This window comes from Mytilus californianus, unplaced genomic scaffold, assembly GCF_021869535.1.
Source record: "Mytilus californianus isolate M0D057914Y unplaced genomic scaffold, xbMytCali1.0.p SCAF_9, whole genome shotgun sequence".
NCBI lineage: Eukaryota > Metazoa > Mollusca > Bivalvia > Mytilida > Mytilidae > Mytilus > Mytilus californianus.
The window spans coordinates 4928572-4945124 of NW_026262745.1; the positions used below are offsets into that span (position 1 = coordinate 4928572).

General features: G+C 31.1%; 1 protein-coding gene across 4 annotated transcripts in view; it reads right to left on the reverse strand.

Moving 5' to 3' along the window:
• The window catches only part of LOC127715453 (translation factor Guf1, mitochondrial-like), a 29867-nt gene extending 16804 nt beyond the window's left edge, over positions 1–13063 (reverse strand). For all 4 annotated transcript variants that reach the window (XM_052221495.1, XM_052221496.1, XM_052221494.1 and 1 more), the window contains exons 1-11: positions 12813–13063; positions 10587–10653; positions 10149–10260; positions 9361–9509; positions 8010–8090; positions 6191–6352; positions 5175–5239; positions 3592–3704; positions 3214–3304; positions 1940–2069; positions 363–472 (exon numbers count right to left, since the gene is read on the reverse strand). In XM_052221495.1, the coding sequence (XP_052077455.1) occupies positions 363–472; positions 1940–2069; positions 3214–3304; positions 3592–3704; positions 5175–5239; positions 6191–6352; positions 8010–8090; positions 9361–9509; positions 10149–10260; positions 10587–10653; positions 12813–12907 (1175 nt within the window). In that variant the 5' untranslated portion in view covers positions 12908–13063. The remainder of the gene's footprint in view (positions 1–362; positions 473–1939; positions 2070–3213; positions 3305–3591; positions 3705–5174; positions 5240–6190; positions 6353–8009; positions 8091–9360; positions 9510–10148; positions 10261–10586; positions 10654–12812) is intronic.
• Positions 13064–16553: the final 3490 nt, after the last annotated feature.

Genomic DNA, 16553 nt, shown 5'->3' on the forward strand with positions numbered 1-16553 from the left:
CCCTGTGTATATACTAGCATATCTTTCAGTAATAAAAAAAACAATTCTAGCTGTCAGCTGGTATAATAAAATTATCCTTAAACTATTTTCTAGACCATACTTCTTCATAAATCTAAACTTTAATCAGTGTAAATTCTTCTATTCAGTAGTGCATGGCAAAAGATTTAAGGCTCCCAAATATCCTTCCAAAGCGAATGCACTTATTTCAGATTCAAACATTTCCAATTCAAGTTGTTTAAATCCACATCATTTGGGCTCTGGTGAATAGCTGTCTCATGAGCAATCACAACCACATCTCCTCATTTCAAATTGATATATCAATCCTTTATTGCATGCATTCAGAAAACATACACAGTACCTACCTGTTGTCATTACTGACAGATACACTGGGATCATTCATTGTTAGTTTTTCTAAAGCCATTTTTAGAGCTTGGTATTCTGACTGGTCCATAGGATATGTCCCAGCAAATACCTGTAAAATATGATATAAAATCAGACTGGTCCATAAGATACCTGTAAAATATGATATAAAATCAGACTGGTCCATAGGATACCTGTAAAATATAATATAAAATCAGATTGGTCCATAGGATATATCCCAGCAAATACCTGTCAAATATGATATATAATTTGATTGATCTGAAAATGCATCACACTTTAAAGATCCACAAGACAAAGCTTTGTACCAAATAGCAAGATGATCTCAAAAAAGTTGCTTTAACAAAGTAATCAATATATTCTTTACATGTTTTTATATTGAAGTCAGCAAAGAAAAAATGAGCAAATGACATGAAAATATTTAAGACAATATATATTTATTTGACATATTTGATTCTATTAAATATGAAGGTTATGCTTTGTAGTTCTCATTAAAATGTTATGAATGGTGTGAGGGAACAGACATAGAAGTAAACCATTATACCTCCTTTAGAGCTTGAGTGTAAATATTCAGATGGTAAGGTATATCTTAGTTACACTTTTCTTGTATGCATTCTTCCTTTGTTAGTATATTGTATTGTATTCAATATTTATGTAAAACTGTATATCTATGCAGATTATAAAGTAATATGCTGAATGCTTTTAAGAAAGGTATGTTATACAGAGATTCACTGTTTAATGGGCATCAGGCCTTAAGTTTTCAGGGCCTTTTATAGCTTAATGAATGGTATCATTTTTGCTCATTGTTAAAGGCTGTATGGTGACCAATAATTGTAAACTTCTACTTAATTTGGTCTCTGATGGAGATTTTTCTCATTGGCAATCATAACACATTTTTTTGCTATTTTAAAACTTTTGTTATAATATGACTACATAATTTAATTTTGGATGTAACGCGTCTTCTGATTGGCTGACGTTGTTTTGTTTATCAGCTCATAGACATAATTTTGTCATGTGACCGTGACGTCATCAACGTTTTTTCATGGTTTACTCCGGTTTAAAATGGAATTTAGAATTAAATTATAAGAAATGACTGTAATATTTTTTCTGTTATTTGAAATAACATAAAAAATGTGGTGCACACTTTGAAATAACCCGCTTCGCGGGTTATTCAGTGTGCATCACATTTTTGATGTTATTTCTTCATAGACAGAAAAAATATTACAGTCATTCCTTAATGAAATAAAAAGTTTTAAATTTCAATCATGTTGTGTTTGTTTCAATAGGAATCAATTATGTAAAGTTTATGCATCTGTAAACAAAAAGACATTAATTTTTGTCATTTTCAGGGTTTTTTTTTTTTTGGGGGGGGGGGGGGGGGGGTCCCCTTATTGAGCCATACATGGTTAATTCACAGTTAGTTTTGTGCAAGTTCAACTCCTAATATTGCCTTTACGGGCCAGACTTAACAAAATCCTGGACCATGACTATTCAGAACAAATAAAAATAAAAATAATACTGAATATAGTAATCAATAACCATATACAGAGTACAATTTTACCATTGGTTTAGCAGGTTTAAATCCTGGTAAAGCTTCAACAGGAGATTTTTCATGATACAATGTATCTCCTATCCACACATCTGTCATAGACTTTATATTAGCCATCATATATCCCACCTGGCCTCCATATCTACAATAAGAGATTGAAATTAAAAGCTATCTTAGGGAATACCATTATCAAGTAATGTTTTAGAATTTGATTGGTAACCGAATGTTTGCAGTCCAACCATCTGAAATTGAATGGTAAATTAGCTGCATAATCCAGCTTACAGCATAATTGTTTCTACACAATTATATCATGCCTACAAGGGGTATTTGCCAAAAATGCCGGTTGAGAGGTAAACAAATTTCCAGAGCCGTTAGGCATGATATAATTGTTTAATTCTACCGAATGCTCTTTGTATCCATCTCAACGAAAAGTCTAGAGGTCTTCAGAAGTTGCTTTATTTTTTAGACATGGTGTTTCCCATCTGTCGTGGTATTTGCTAGCAAATACCCCGGCACATGGAATTCCCTCATGAAAAATACCATTTCTCTCATCCAATCAAAATACAGCATTATTGCATAAGGTGGAATTATTTCAAAAATTTATTCTCAAAATGCAGTTTATATCCTGCAGCAGGTTAAATCTAAGAAAAGTATCAACTTGTCTGCATGGCATAAACTATCTTAAAGTTTAAATTCCTTTCATAAAATAGAGTATACAAAAACAGGCAAGAAAAACATTAAATAGACTTCATTCATATGGCGTTCTCTCATAAATCACATTTTCTATCTCTTAACTTATACTAGCCTGACCGGAGGATTAAATTTCATTGACTAAATGTTTACCTTTTTCACTGTAAGTATTAATTATAGTTGGAGATTCAGATAAAAAATTCAGATATTTCATAAGATCAATATGATCAAGGGTCGACTATTAATGTTTGAATATTAAAAGACGTAAAAAATGTAGCTCAAGATCTTTTTCTTCATATGAAAATGTCTATGTTAATTGGACGAAGAGTTTAACAGTAACACAATGTTCTCTCTATATACATGTAATCCAAAATGACAGCTCTCATTTACTGAGACTTTTTTCTTCGGCCCTCTTTCCAAAAATGTATGTATCGTCTCATTCTCTCTCTATTTATATACCACAACTCTCACTTATCACAACAATTTAGCTTGGTCCTAAAGGTAACAACATGACAAAGGTGCAATAAGTATCTTTTCCTTCATAATATGACAGTTAATGTTTTAAAAATCCCTAATTTGAAGTAATCTGAACATACAAGCAACCTGTTGATGTTTGTTCTGGATATAAAATGCCAACATCTTGAACTTCATAACTCTTCTTTGTATGAGCTGAAACTATCTTATCTCCTGAAAAAGTCAAGGTTTAATTATATTTTAGAGGTGTTCACTACATTCAACTTTATATCTTTATATCTGTGTCTTCTATTTAAAGCTAATGCTGACCTGGTACCACATCATTCTTTAAACATAATTAAATGTAAACTTATTCCCTTTTTTAAAAATTGCACTCTTAAACAAACTTGCAAGATCAGAAAATAGATAGTTTGCAGTAGCCTTAGATTAAAGTCAACAATGAAGTTCATTTATATTAACATTTCAGTTCTAAAACAAATCCTACATAGAATAACACAAACCTTTTTTAACTACTCCATCTTTGACGCTAACATTAGTTACAGCTCCTTTAAATTTCTCATACGTAGAATCAAATACTAATCCTTTAAATGGTTTCTTGATATCTGTAGTAGGCCTGAAAAACATTTAATGGCGAATATGTCAAATATGTGTTTCCTTTGGCAGAAGTAGTCCTTTGCTACAACTGTAAGTTGGTTTAATAGGAATATTTTTGTATTTGCAACACATGCACATAATTAAAGGTTTATGATTTCACTATTTAAGATATATATTTATATTTTTATGTTGATGAATTCCTGTTTCATTGTCCCATACTATACAGGCATTTCTATTTGTCATGTGTGACAGTAAAGTTGTCCATTAGAAAGTAAGTTTTGTACAAAATTTAATTTTGTTTTCATCATTTCTGATGATTCATAAGGAAATTTGTGGCATGCCTTTTTCAACTGATTTTTATAGTTTATTCTTATGCTGTACTGTTACACCACTGTCCCAGGTTAGGGGTAGGGTTGGGCGCCCGATAACATGTTCAACCGGCCACATTCTATATGTGCCAGTCCCAAGTCAGGAGCCTGTAATTGAGTGGTTGTTGTTTGTTGCTGTTGATCATATGCGTTGTTTGTTTATTGTTTTGTACAGTTTTGTATTGTTCTGTTGCACCACTGTACCAGGATTAGGGGAGGGTTGGGTGCCCACTAACATGTTTAACCCTGCCACATTCTGTATGTATGTGCCTGTCCCAAGTCAGGAGCCTGTAATTCAGTGGATGTTGTTTGTTGCTATGTTACCTATTGGTTTTTCGTTCATTATTTTATATATAAATTAGGCCGTTAGTTTTCTCGTTTGAATTGTTTTACATTTCTCATTTTGGAGCCTTTTATAACTTACTATGCGGTATGGGTTTTGCTCATTGTTGAAGGCCGTATAGTGACCTATAGTTGTTCATTTCTGTGTCATTTGGTCTCTTGTGAAGAGTTGTCTCATTGGCAATCATACCACATCTTCTTTTTTATATCTTATCATAGAACACAGAGAACACTGTTAGATATTGTATTTACTTGGTTATCAAAAACAGAGGATAAAATGTCTTATCAGTATACTCACCTAAATAAAATATTGGTCCAACATTCAAACCTGAATTTTTATTACACCAAGAGCATAAGGGCCTCTACTCATTTAAAATTCTGTATGTACTGAAGTATTGCAGTAATTATTATTTCATTATATGCATATGTCATTGGCAAAAACTCTGAGCTCTCTCCAAAAACCTTTAGTTTGTGATGCATGGCTAATTTTGGTTAATATCTATATACAGAAAAACTTGATATTTTTTTACACTTATGAATACCTAGCTTTCAAATGTTGGATTTGAGCATTCTGATTGAAGATTCCAGAAAAGTGCTTCAGAAACATTGAGTTTATAAAGTTATTTTCCTGTGATGCTGTTTGTTTTATCATAATTATGAAAGAAAACATTTCAACTCTCAAGACGTCAAAATCTACTAAAAAATAAATCACATGCATTAGCATATACATTAGATAGCATAAAAAGTGTAATACACAGTTTACTTGTTGTATGTCTTACGGAGGGATTCTATCTATCACAGCTTTTAACACGTCTTCTACACCTGTTCCATGTTTAGCTGATACCTACAATATAATAATCAACATATAAAAATAAAATATTATCAGGATATAGTATAACAATTACAAAGGAGGGAAGAATGGGAGGGGATAATAAAACTGTCAATAGTTAAACATCATAAAGTTCATACAAGGCAACCTTCTTAAGTCTTAAATTGCTAGGTGGTTACTAAAGTCTAAGTTGTTATCCGACACAGTTGAAAGTTTACATTAAATTTCAGTACATTTAAATCATACAATGGTTAAAAATATTTGAATTTCAGTAATGCTTTAGTCTATCAATCATTATAACGCTAAGTCAAATTAATTCAAAGTATTTTGCAGTTTTCATATTTTACTGTGAGTCATTCTGATATGTAGCATACAGGTAAATATATCCAAGAATGCAAAACTTTGAGTTTTTTGTGCTTGTTTTTATTAAAGAAGCATCTCAATGCAGCTTTAATCCCTGGATATTTAAAAAAGATATAAAGGTAAAAAATATTTTTTTCAGGTGTGGAGTGAAAATTGGTAAAAATGTCATATGCTTCCTATAACAGACATATTTACATTTGTATGCAAATTTGTCTGCCATAACTTAAGACCACACAAGTTTCCACAGAATATTGCATCACAATTTAACATCATAATTAAAAAGAGATTGTTTCATGACATCAGAAGCTTATTCTGAGATAGATCTATAGTAGTGTCAATCAGAGACAATTTAGCTAAAAAAAGGTTAAATATAATAATTACATGAAAAAATAACTAATGTTATACAGCCATGTTCCTATGCTTTCAGATAACAAGCTTTGACAAGCCTGTTGTACAACTACAAACTTAATCGTCTACTTTTTTCAACCTTGATATCCTTTCCATAAAAAGCACTTTTTATTAATTTACTATGTTAATCTTCATCTCCAATCAGAATTTTTATTCTATAAACCTTGACGAATAAAGCAATAATGAATATTTCACCTGTAATATTTCATCAGGTTCAATATCAAATACATTTTTCATTTGTTTCTGTACTGTCTCAACATCTGCCCCAGGTAAGTCTATTTTGTTAAGGACAGGTAAAATTGTCAAATCTGCCTCAAATGCCAAGAAAAAGTTAGCTACAGTCTGAGCTTGAACACCCTATAAATAAAATACAATTTACATAACATTTCAACATTTCTCCTTCATTTAGAACAGTTACTCAAAATAGTTTAATATAATTAAAGAGCACAAGTAAGGTAATTGTAAAAAATCTTTAGATGTGAGTCAACTATAAAAAAAACTCTGAAGAAGTAAAATAATGTTTTTTACACAGTATCATTCTTAAGAAACTGTATGTGTAGCTTTAGCTTATCAATTCAGTTATATAGATACAATGGATAAGCGTGGATTCTTGAAAAAGAAACCATGAGCCCGGAGGGCGAATGGTTTGTTTTTCATGAATCTACGCTTATCCATTGTATCTATAACTTAAACTATTGTGTTAATTTCTTTTCAAAATTAAAGCCTTTTCTTAATTAGATGGTATTGTAAGTGAGTTTAAATAACCATGTTATCGTGTCCAACGATGCATTGATAATTCTCAGATCACAATTAATTGGTTAACAAAATACAAATATAACACTTCTACCTTGAAAGATCTTTATATTATCAGGCATCTGAATATTATCTGTTTTTACAAAATAAGACATTTTCGAACTTATTTCTAATAAAATTGAGAATGGAAATGGGGAATGTGTCAAAGAGACAACAACCCGACCAAAGAGCATATATAAAGTATATATAATAAGTATATTACCGAAATTTCTAGCACTCTAGGCACATCACGATTTTCTAGCATAGGAATTTGCGAACAAATATTTGTAAAATTATGTAGTAAAACAGATGAAATCATACTATATTTATACAACAAAAATTGACAAATAGAATGTAATCATTTTTGTTTCAAACATGTGAAATAGCCAATAATAATTTAAAAAATAAACGGTAAAACACGCTATTACATGTATTACAAAAATATCCACTATAACATGCAAAATTAGAAAAAAAAACAGAATTGGGTCAACAGAGATAATACAGGGATTCGAACCTAAACCGACAAATCCCTATCTTTTAACTCATTGATTTTAAGCATGCTAACCTCGCGGCTACCAACTTATACTATACGACTGCCCATTGTGTATATATAAAGGTACAACCCCTGTGTGTCCGATGTTCATTTATATATATAAAATAGACATCTAAGTTGTAACCCATTGGTAGCCGAGAGGTTTCGTCGATATGTTGATGTCAGTCATTCATAACAGATTTCAAGGAAGGGTTCGATTCCCAGTGAAGGCATATACAAATTACAAAAATTAAAAGTAAGTTTTTAAATTAATTCCATTAGTGAATAGAAATCAGTAAATTAGCCAATTCAAACTTAATGAAATTAGACACACAAAGGATACAATTGAATATAATTTGGTGAGTCCATTTCAGCGGCAGATTTAGGAAGCGTTGATTCTAGAAAAAGAATCCACGGTAAATGAATAGGCTGACGTCACCACAATGGTTTAATTACATATAATAATTTGATTCAAGTGTTGATTTTAAGGATTTCCCAAAAAAATCATAATTCACATGTGAAGTGTAAAATAACATAAAAGATCATATAAAACTTTCAGTTTCCTATTTAAATAAAAAAACATATTTTCTCAGTGAAAAATCTCATACTTTTAAGGTTATAAAAGTTGACATCTATGTATTTTCTTTAAGGAAAAATTTAATGAAAGAACCATTTACAATAATATCATACCTGATTGGCATCAACAAGTAATATAACACCCTCACATGCCCTTAAAGATCTGGATACTTCATAATTAAAATCTACATGTCCCTGTAATATAAAATTATAATCTGACTACATATCCTTCATACTGTTACACAGAGTACTATCAATACATTATAATTGTTCTACTTGGTTCTTTTGGCTAATCTATGCATTATAATATATTTGTAAGATTCTTCCTGGCTAATCTATGCATTATAATATATTTGTAAGATTCTCCCATGTACAAATTTACTGCAGTATTTAAACACAAAAATGGCTCACATTTTGTATTTTGCAAAAGACAAATATGACCCACTTCAATTACAATATATACAGGAACTTGTCTTGGAAGACCATACCTCCTGTCACAAAACTTGGCCTATAAAGACAATTGATCTCCAAACACATTTATTTAATAATATTAATTATGAAGAATTGGCAACTCTTATTTGGTTTTCTAAAAGAAGGGACCAGTAATTGGTTGTCTTTTGTTGCAGTACATCATATCTATTTTTCGTTCGTTGTTTCGTACAATTTGTTCTTATGTTAGCACCACTGTCCTAGGTAACAAAGAGGATTGGGTGCCGGGATAAATGTTTAACCCCGCCACTTTCTGTGGATTTATTTATTGGATTTATTGGATTTAAAGCTGTACGTCAGAAATTTTCTGATGCACCACTATTTCATCTCAAATGGATTTAAAGCTAGAGAGCTGAAACAATTTTTAAACATATACAAAGGGATGGCTCAGCTACGCATACTCAATTTTTGACCTGATTTTTAATGTAGGGTTTTCCTCCTTGTACTTGATAATACTTTTAGAAGTAGTGAATAATCATGCCAAGTTTCATAACCAAACTCCAAACGGTTTGAAAGTTAAAGAGCAGAAAACAATTCTTTTTACATATGAATGGGCGTAAGATGAACCAATTATTTATTTGACCATGACTTTACGGTGTTTTGGTACTAATACATCCTTGGCTTTCACAAATTTAGCTTTTGAGTGTTCCTGATGACAGTTAACGGTAATCCAGAAAAGCACTTCTGACGTATTGTCAAAATTTATTAAGTGTTATTCAACTTTTCACTGTAAGCAACAAGCCTTTAAGAAGTAGTGACTAATCTTGTCATTTTTTATTACCCAACTGCAAGGGGTTTGAAAGATAGAGAGCGGGAACCATTTGTGACAGACAATCCCACCCACAGACAAATAATTACTAAAGGCCTTCTGATTGATGCAAAATACATTAAGTAGCTTAGACTAAAACTTGTTTGCTTGGATTGTACATTATTTGTACATGTAAATCCATTGTTATAGGTATATATCTGTACTTACTGGTGTGTCTACAAGGTTAAGGAGATATGTCTGTCCTTTATATTTATAAAATAATGATGCTGTTTGAGCTTTAACCGTTATCCCTCTTTCTCTCTCTACCTGTAGTTTGTCTAACACCTGTTCATTCTTTGTGTTACTGGATATAGTACCTGTAAATAAAAACAATAGCATAAAGCAAGATGACAGCTAATAAAATATCAACTGCTCACAAAATTATTACAATCATGAAAAAAATGCACTAAAAGTGATCTCCAGAAAACTATTATTTAAGAAATTAATAAACAAATTTAAAGACAGTATGGGACTACCAGTGTTTTATAGTATAATTTTCCAAAGATTCATATTATCAGAATATTTATATGACCAGGTCTGCTAACCCTTGAGAAACATCTCACTTCAACTCAAGTTATTTTAGTTATTTTATGTTGCTTTTGGTTTTTTTATTGTTGTTATAAAATTTCACTTTTCAATCTCTTTGTTGTTAAAATTTACTTATACAAATGGTATATAAACTTGTTAACTTTGGCGAAAAGCTTAAAGATTAGACTAAGGACATCTATAAATGTCGTATAAATGAAACCTTATCAATTACTTTGGCTAATTAGATTTTAGCATGAGTAGTACTAGTACAATGTTCGTCAGTAATGGAGAAATATAAGATCACCTGAGAAATCAAATGAAATTGACATCCTTGTCAAACCTTGTTTACATGTAACAGGAAGGATATGTACAAAGTTTAAGAACTTGGACTTTCAGGTTGGTTGAAATGTGCTGTGCATGTACTTTACCTGTAATTTCCAATAGTCTGTCAGCTAGTGTACTTTTACCATGATCTACATGTGCAATGATGCTGAAATTTCTTATAAGATCTGCTGGGAACTGTAGTAAATCTATCTTCTCCTGTAATCATACAAATAAAACGGTTTGAAATTTTACAGTGAAAGGGTTATTCGTGTATAAAAGAAGGGATTCAAGTGATGTTGCATATACATTTCTTTACTATTTTGTTAGTAATATCATCTCATATATTTTCCTAATTGTACTTGCTCTCAAATCATAGTTATGAACAGTTGTCTCATTTTTTATCAAATTCAACATTATATCATGTATATGTATTCTGTAGCCTGGCTTGATTACATTCACAGTATATTATTAGAATAGTAAGTTACAAATAGAAATAAACAATGCCTTTCAAGACAAAAACTTAAAAAATAACAAAATCTTACCAATTTAGCCTGTAGTCTCAGAGAAGTAAAAAGATTTCTTGTACTTTTACTGTGTGGTGAAATAATTCTGGAAAAAAATATATTACATGTAATAATTTCATCCAAGTATATACATGTAGCAGATATATTCATAAAAAATTTGAGTTATCTTGTGCCAAAAAGAATGCCCATGCAATGTTTCTTTTCAGCCCAAGATCAAGTTTAAAACATCAACTATCAGTTTTCATGCTTGGCCATAGGCCCACCAACCCAGGTTTATCAAAATTCACTTATTGGGCCTGGCAAACTTTCTATGAATAGGCCTATAAAATCTATACAATATTTTCACAAAAATGAGCATCTAATCATTTAAAGGCAATAACTCATGTACGGAGTCATCTTAATATGGTTTCTGTCAAGAAACATTTTGTAGATCTTCTATTTCTGATCATTTTTTTGCTTACAGTTTATTGTTTTCAACACGTCCAACATATTGTAATACAAAATTGAAAATTTGTCAAAAAAACCCATTCAAGGGCAGTAACTCATGTAAGATATCATCCATGATAAAATGGTTTCAATCATATAAGCTGTTTAGAGATCCTTTATTGGTGATCGTCTTTGCTGCTTACAGTTTCTTTATTTAATTGAATGAATACTTTGGTACTATGGATTCATTAATTTTTTGTGGGTACCAATTTTTGTGTGTGGATTGAGAAAAAAATGTGTATTTTGTGGAAATTTGATACTGTTGTTTCAGTGTTAAAGTCTACAAACAAGACATATAAAATTTGTATGTCATTGAACATCTAAATTTGTGGTTCGCCTTTACCCACTAAATCCTTGAAAATTGGTATCCCATGAATAATAATAAATTAATCACATACTACATTGTATGTATCTCAAGTACTGATTGGTAGTTCAATTTAATTTCATTTCATTAATCATGTTAATGTGACTCTAGATAAAATATAGAATATACATGATATAAGGCAATGATAATAAAAATTTAAAAAAATAAAAGTTTTTGAATATCAAAAATTTTGTTGATTTCAACATATAATCAACCTTCACTTGTAAAAAGTTTATGCAACAATGATATTTTTTTTATCTATAATCTTCAATTGTTGTCCCAATCTGATTTAAATCAGATCTTTCACTTTGCTCTCATACATTTGTCACTCATGCAAGATATAAAGACATCTCATAAGGAGCCTCATTCACTCAGTGACCTTTTAGAGACAAACAAATTTAATGGAGTAATATAATTTAAAAGACCTTTTTTTAAAAAGATGTAGCTTAATTAATACAAAGCTGTTGAAAGATCTGAATTAATAAATATGTCTGTTGTCTAAGCTCTCTCTTCATACTCAGTCTAGGTTGACATAGATATACATGTAGTTGGTCTGATTCCTCTTTATAGACAATCCGATTTATCTTTATAGGGTATGCAACGTACATCGATTTCCTGAAAACTCAACAAAACTCAATACAAACCTGAGAAACAATAGATATAACCCCAAAACTTTATTTTATATGATATAATATTGCTTTTAAAGAAAATAAAGGCTACAACTTTGAGATATAATCATATACTCAATAAAAGTACAACCGAACTTCAGGAATTTCCTTATATAACAATATGGCAGACATTATAATTCAAAAGGTAGATAACTCTATCTCAATAATATTATAAAAAGTACTGAAGGACAAGGTTCTTTAACAAATGATATTAAAAAGTAAATACATTGTTTGGAAAACTTAAATTTAAAAAGAAAGTAAGTATGATTAAATTCATCATTTTTTTTTTAAATCAATTTTCCAAATAATGTCTGAATATTGGAATGGCATAAAATGCTGTCAAGATGACCTTGTTATCTTGGACCATATAATAATATTTGAGATCATGTGTATAAAGGTACAGACATTTCTTTGAAGTTCCATTTATCAGAAATCAAGTATAATTCAAAACTATTTGCAGATATGTAGCTAGAAGAAATTCTTAATTTTTCCGCAGAATAGTGCATAAATCTGAGACTACTATATAGTAGTCTCAGATGCATCAACTTTGTACATGGATAAAGAAAGATATTAATCACTGAAAATGATGTTGTTTGATTTTTTTAGGGGTGGGGAGGGGGGCATGTACTAATATAACCCTACTAAATGACTAATACCCTACAGACGTACACAGAAAAAAAATCACTGATACGCTCTGAATTTATGTGTATGAAAGTTTAAACATGCCTAGAATTTCTTTGTATGCTAAATATTTTCTTCTCGCATCGTCTGCACATACGACAAGTCGAGGGAACAGATGGAATTCTCCATAAAAACATCATTGTCCTTGTGATGTAAATGTTGTTATTGGGAGATTATTTCAATTATAAGTGACGTCGCTCATATTTCCATCGAATACATTAAAATAACTTTAAATTCCTTCATTCCTTCAGAATACTATTTGACATTTCCAAGTGAAATGGGGGCTGACATCTTGGATTCAGAACGAGGCAAGGAAAATCCCCGAGATTGTTCCCTTACTGAACATTTCAAAATATCACGAGAACCAACAGGACTATTTTAAACAGAAACTCACCACAAAGATTTTTTCATCTTTTCTGAACAGCAGTAATTTTAAGATTCCACAACTTATAACAAAAAAAACATTTTAGAAAATTATGTTCTAAGTAAAAAGATTTAGTTAAGCTATATCACGGATTTTGGTAAATGTTTGCAACTACAACTTTTGCTATTTGAACTATATATAACTGAAAATCGAAAAAAAATAATTCTTTTATCTTTTTTATTTTCTTGAAATATCACTTAAGTTATTCTTTCAAAAAAGATGCCGATTTTTCTTAGAAAACTGATACGTTGTTTTACACATAAATTTTCATTTCATTGATATAAAATAACCATAGGGTCATCGACCTCGTTTCTGTGTATTAACCAAACTGCTACCTAGATGATAGTGAAAAACGTCAATAATCAAAGTTTTTGGGCTTACAACGCAATTTTGTTACGCTAATCAGTTCGACGTTTTGTGGTATTTAATACAACTAGAACCCCACTTTTAATTATGTATCCTGTGAAAACGAAGTCAGTGACCCTATTATAATTTAACACCATTAAAATAGAAATTTATGTATCACTATATAAAAATCTGGTAATTGGAGATTTCATGATTTCATGAAAAAAAACAGCCTGCATTACAGTCGTTATCTACAGACGAAGCGAAAATACCACAGACACTTACCTGTCTTGGAAAAAAATAATTACCTACATGTATATACTTTAACACAAGGTACCTATCTCGTACATTTGAGAAATGTCTCCCGGTCGCGAACTTCCGTTATATTTCGATTCTGCGGTTGTCTATCCCACTAAATCTTGTTATGTTGTAAATCTAAATTAAATTATTTACAAAATGGTGCATAACATGCCTATTTCTATTATCGGAAACATTCGTAACAGGCCTTCCAAGTATGTCATCCGCAATTATTTCGTCTCCTCACAGCCGAATGGAAATGTTAATCTCGTAATGAATGAAAAAACATCATTTGTTCGACCACGTTCACTATGATTTAAAAAAAAAACTAATCAAAGATACAAGCTAAATATAATTTTCACCCGAAAATTAATGTCTAAGCAGCGACAGGTTCCGAACATTTGACTATTTCAGTGGGGTATGCCTAGCCATCTGACTCCGAATTTTTACAAAAACAAATATGGTTTTGGCAGTTGGAAAGAATAAGTAACTTGTCTTTTTCACTAAAATATGTCATGGAGTTTGATAACGAAATAATATGGTTAACCGCGTCTAAAATATAGGTATAACAAAATGTATTTTGCCAACTATGATAAACAAGGATTTGAGCTAACTATATACAGTCGTACCTATGAGGAATTCAACTAAAAGAACTAGCCAAGGAATTTGTTTTTGTCCCGGCCGATAAAGCTGCTAATAATATTATTATTGTTTGACGTAAATTTTACATTGAGGTTCTGAAAAAAGAAATCACCAATTCACCAACATTCCAACTGACTCCATTTTCAGAAAACGACATCTGTAACAAACATAAACTTTTAGCTACCGCTTTACAAGCAGAACCAAATACAATGAAAGTCCCAACTATGTATTGGCTTCCGAAGCTACACAAAACACCTTACAAATATAGATTCATTTCGTCTTCAAGCCATTGTTCCACTACTAAATTGTCTATTCTTCTTACCAGTACACTTGGTACAATCAAAAACCTGATAATAAATTGTTCAAATAAGGCCTTCGAAAATAGTGGAATTAATTACTTTTGGAGTGTCAAGAACTCGTTGGAAGTACTTGATAAATTGCATGCATATATTGGTGATTTTGAATCTGTTCAAAGTTTTGATTTTTCTACCCTATATACCACATTGCCTCACATTCTCATTAAGAAAAAATTCACACACCTAATTAAATGGGCATTTAAAAAGTCAGAATGTGAATATATATGTTCAAACTCTTTTAGGTCATTTTTTAGTAGCAATAAACAAAAAAACTATGTCAATTGGACATGCTTTGATACTATATATGCCCTTGAATTTTTACTAGATAACATTTTTGTTCGCTTTGGAGATTCCGTATATCGTCAGGTTATCGGAATTCCAATGGGGACTAACTGTGCACCACTTATTGCGGACCTTTTTTTGTATTGCTATGAGTTACAATTTATGACAAAAATCAGTAAAGACCCATCGAAACAACATCTGATACACAAATTTAATAATACTTTTAGATATTTGGATGATATTTTGGCTCTCAATAATGACGACTTCAGTATGTATACTAAAGAAATTTATCCTGTTGAACTTACTTTAAATAAAGCTAATACTAACAATGACCACTGCCCTTTCCTCGATCTTGATATCTATATCATTAACGGAAAGCTTAATACTAAAATATATGATAAAAGAGATGATTTTTCATTTCCTATCGTTAATTATCCATTTTTAGATGGTGACGTTCCCTTGTCACCATCTTACGGTGTTTATATATCTCAACTTGTACGATTCGCTCGTGTATGTAACAATGTTTTAGATTTTAACGAGAGAAATGTATGTATTACTGAAAAATTATTACACCAGGGTTTTCGATATCACAAACTAGTCAAAACATTTACTAAATTTTATCATCGGTATAAGGACATAATTCGTAAATATAGCTCAACATGCAGACTTCTTATACGTTCAGGTATTTCACATCCAATTTTTTATGGAAATATTCTTTATAAAGCACAAAAATGTCAGTATTCACCTCTGAAACTAACAAAACCTTTAAATAGACTTATTAAGAAGGGATATAGTTACGATACTGTTGTCAGGTCATTAAAGATTGCATATTTTGGCGTTGATATTGATTCACTTATAGGGTCTTTGCATCTGCACTAAACACATTTATTTAAAAACCAGTTGTTGGCATGACACGGGTTATGTTCTTCTCATATATGTTATGATGGTATGATACTAAACCCCTAACGGGAAGGATTGTGCCTGATATTCATATGATGAAGACATAATCTTTCAATCAGTTTAATTGAAGTCTGGAGCTGGCATGTCAGTTAACTGCTAGTAGTCTGTTGTTATTTATGTATTATTGTCATTTTGTTTATTTTCTTTGGTTACATCTTCTGACATCAGACTCGGACTTCTCTTGAACTGAATTTTAATGTGCGTATTGTTATGCGTTTACTTTTCTACATTGGCTAGAGGTATAGGGGGAGGGTTGAGATCTCATAAACATGTTTAACCCCGCCGCATTTTTGCGCCTGTCCCAAGTCAGGAGCCTCTAGCCTTTGTTAGTCTTGTATTATTTTTAATTTTAGTTTCTTGTGTACAATTTGGAGTTTAGTATGGCGTTCATTATCACTGAACTAGTATATATATTTGTTTAGGGGCCAGCTGAAGGACGCCTCCGGGTGCGGGAATTTCTCGCTGCATTGAAGACCTGTT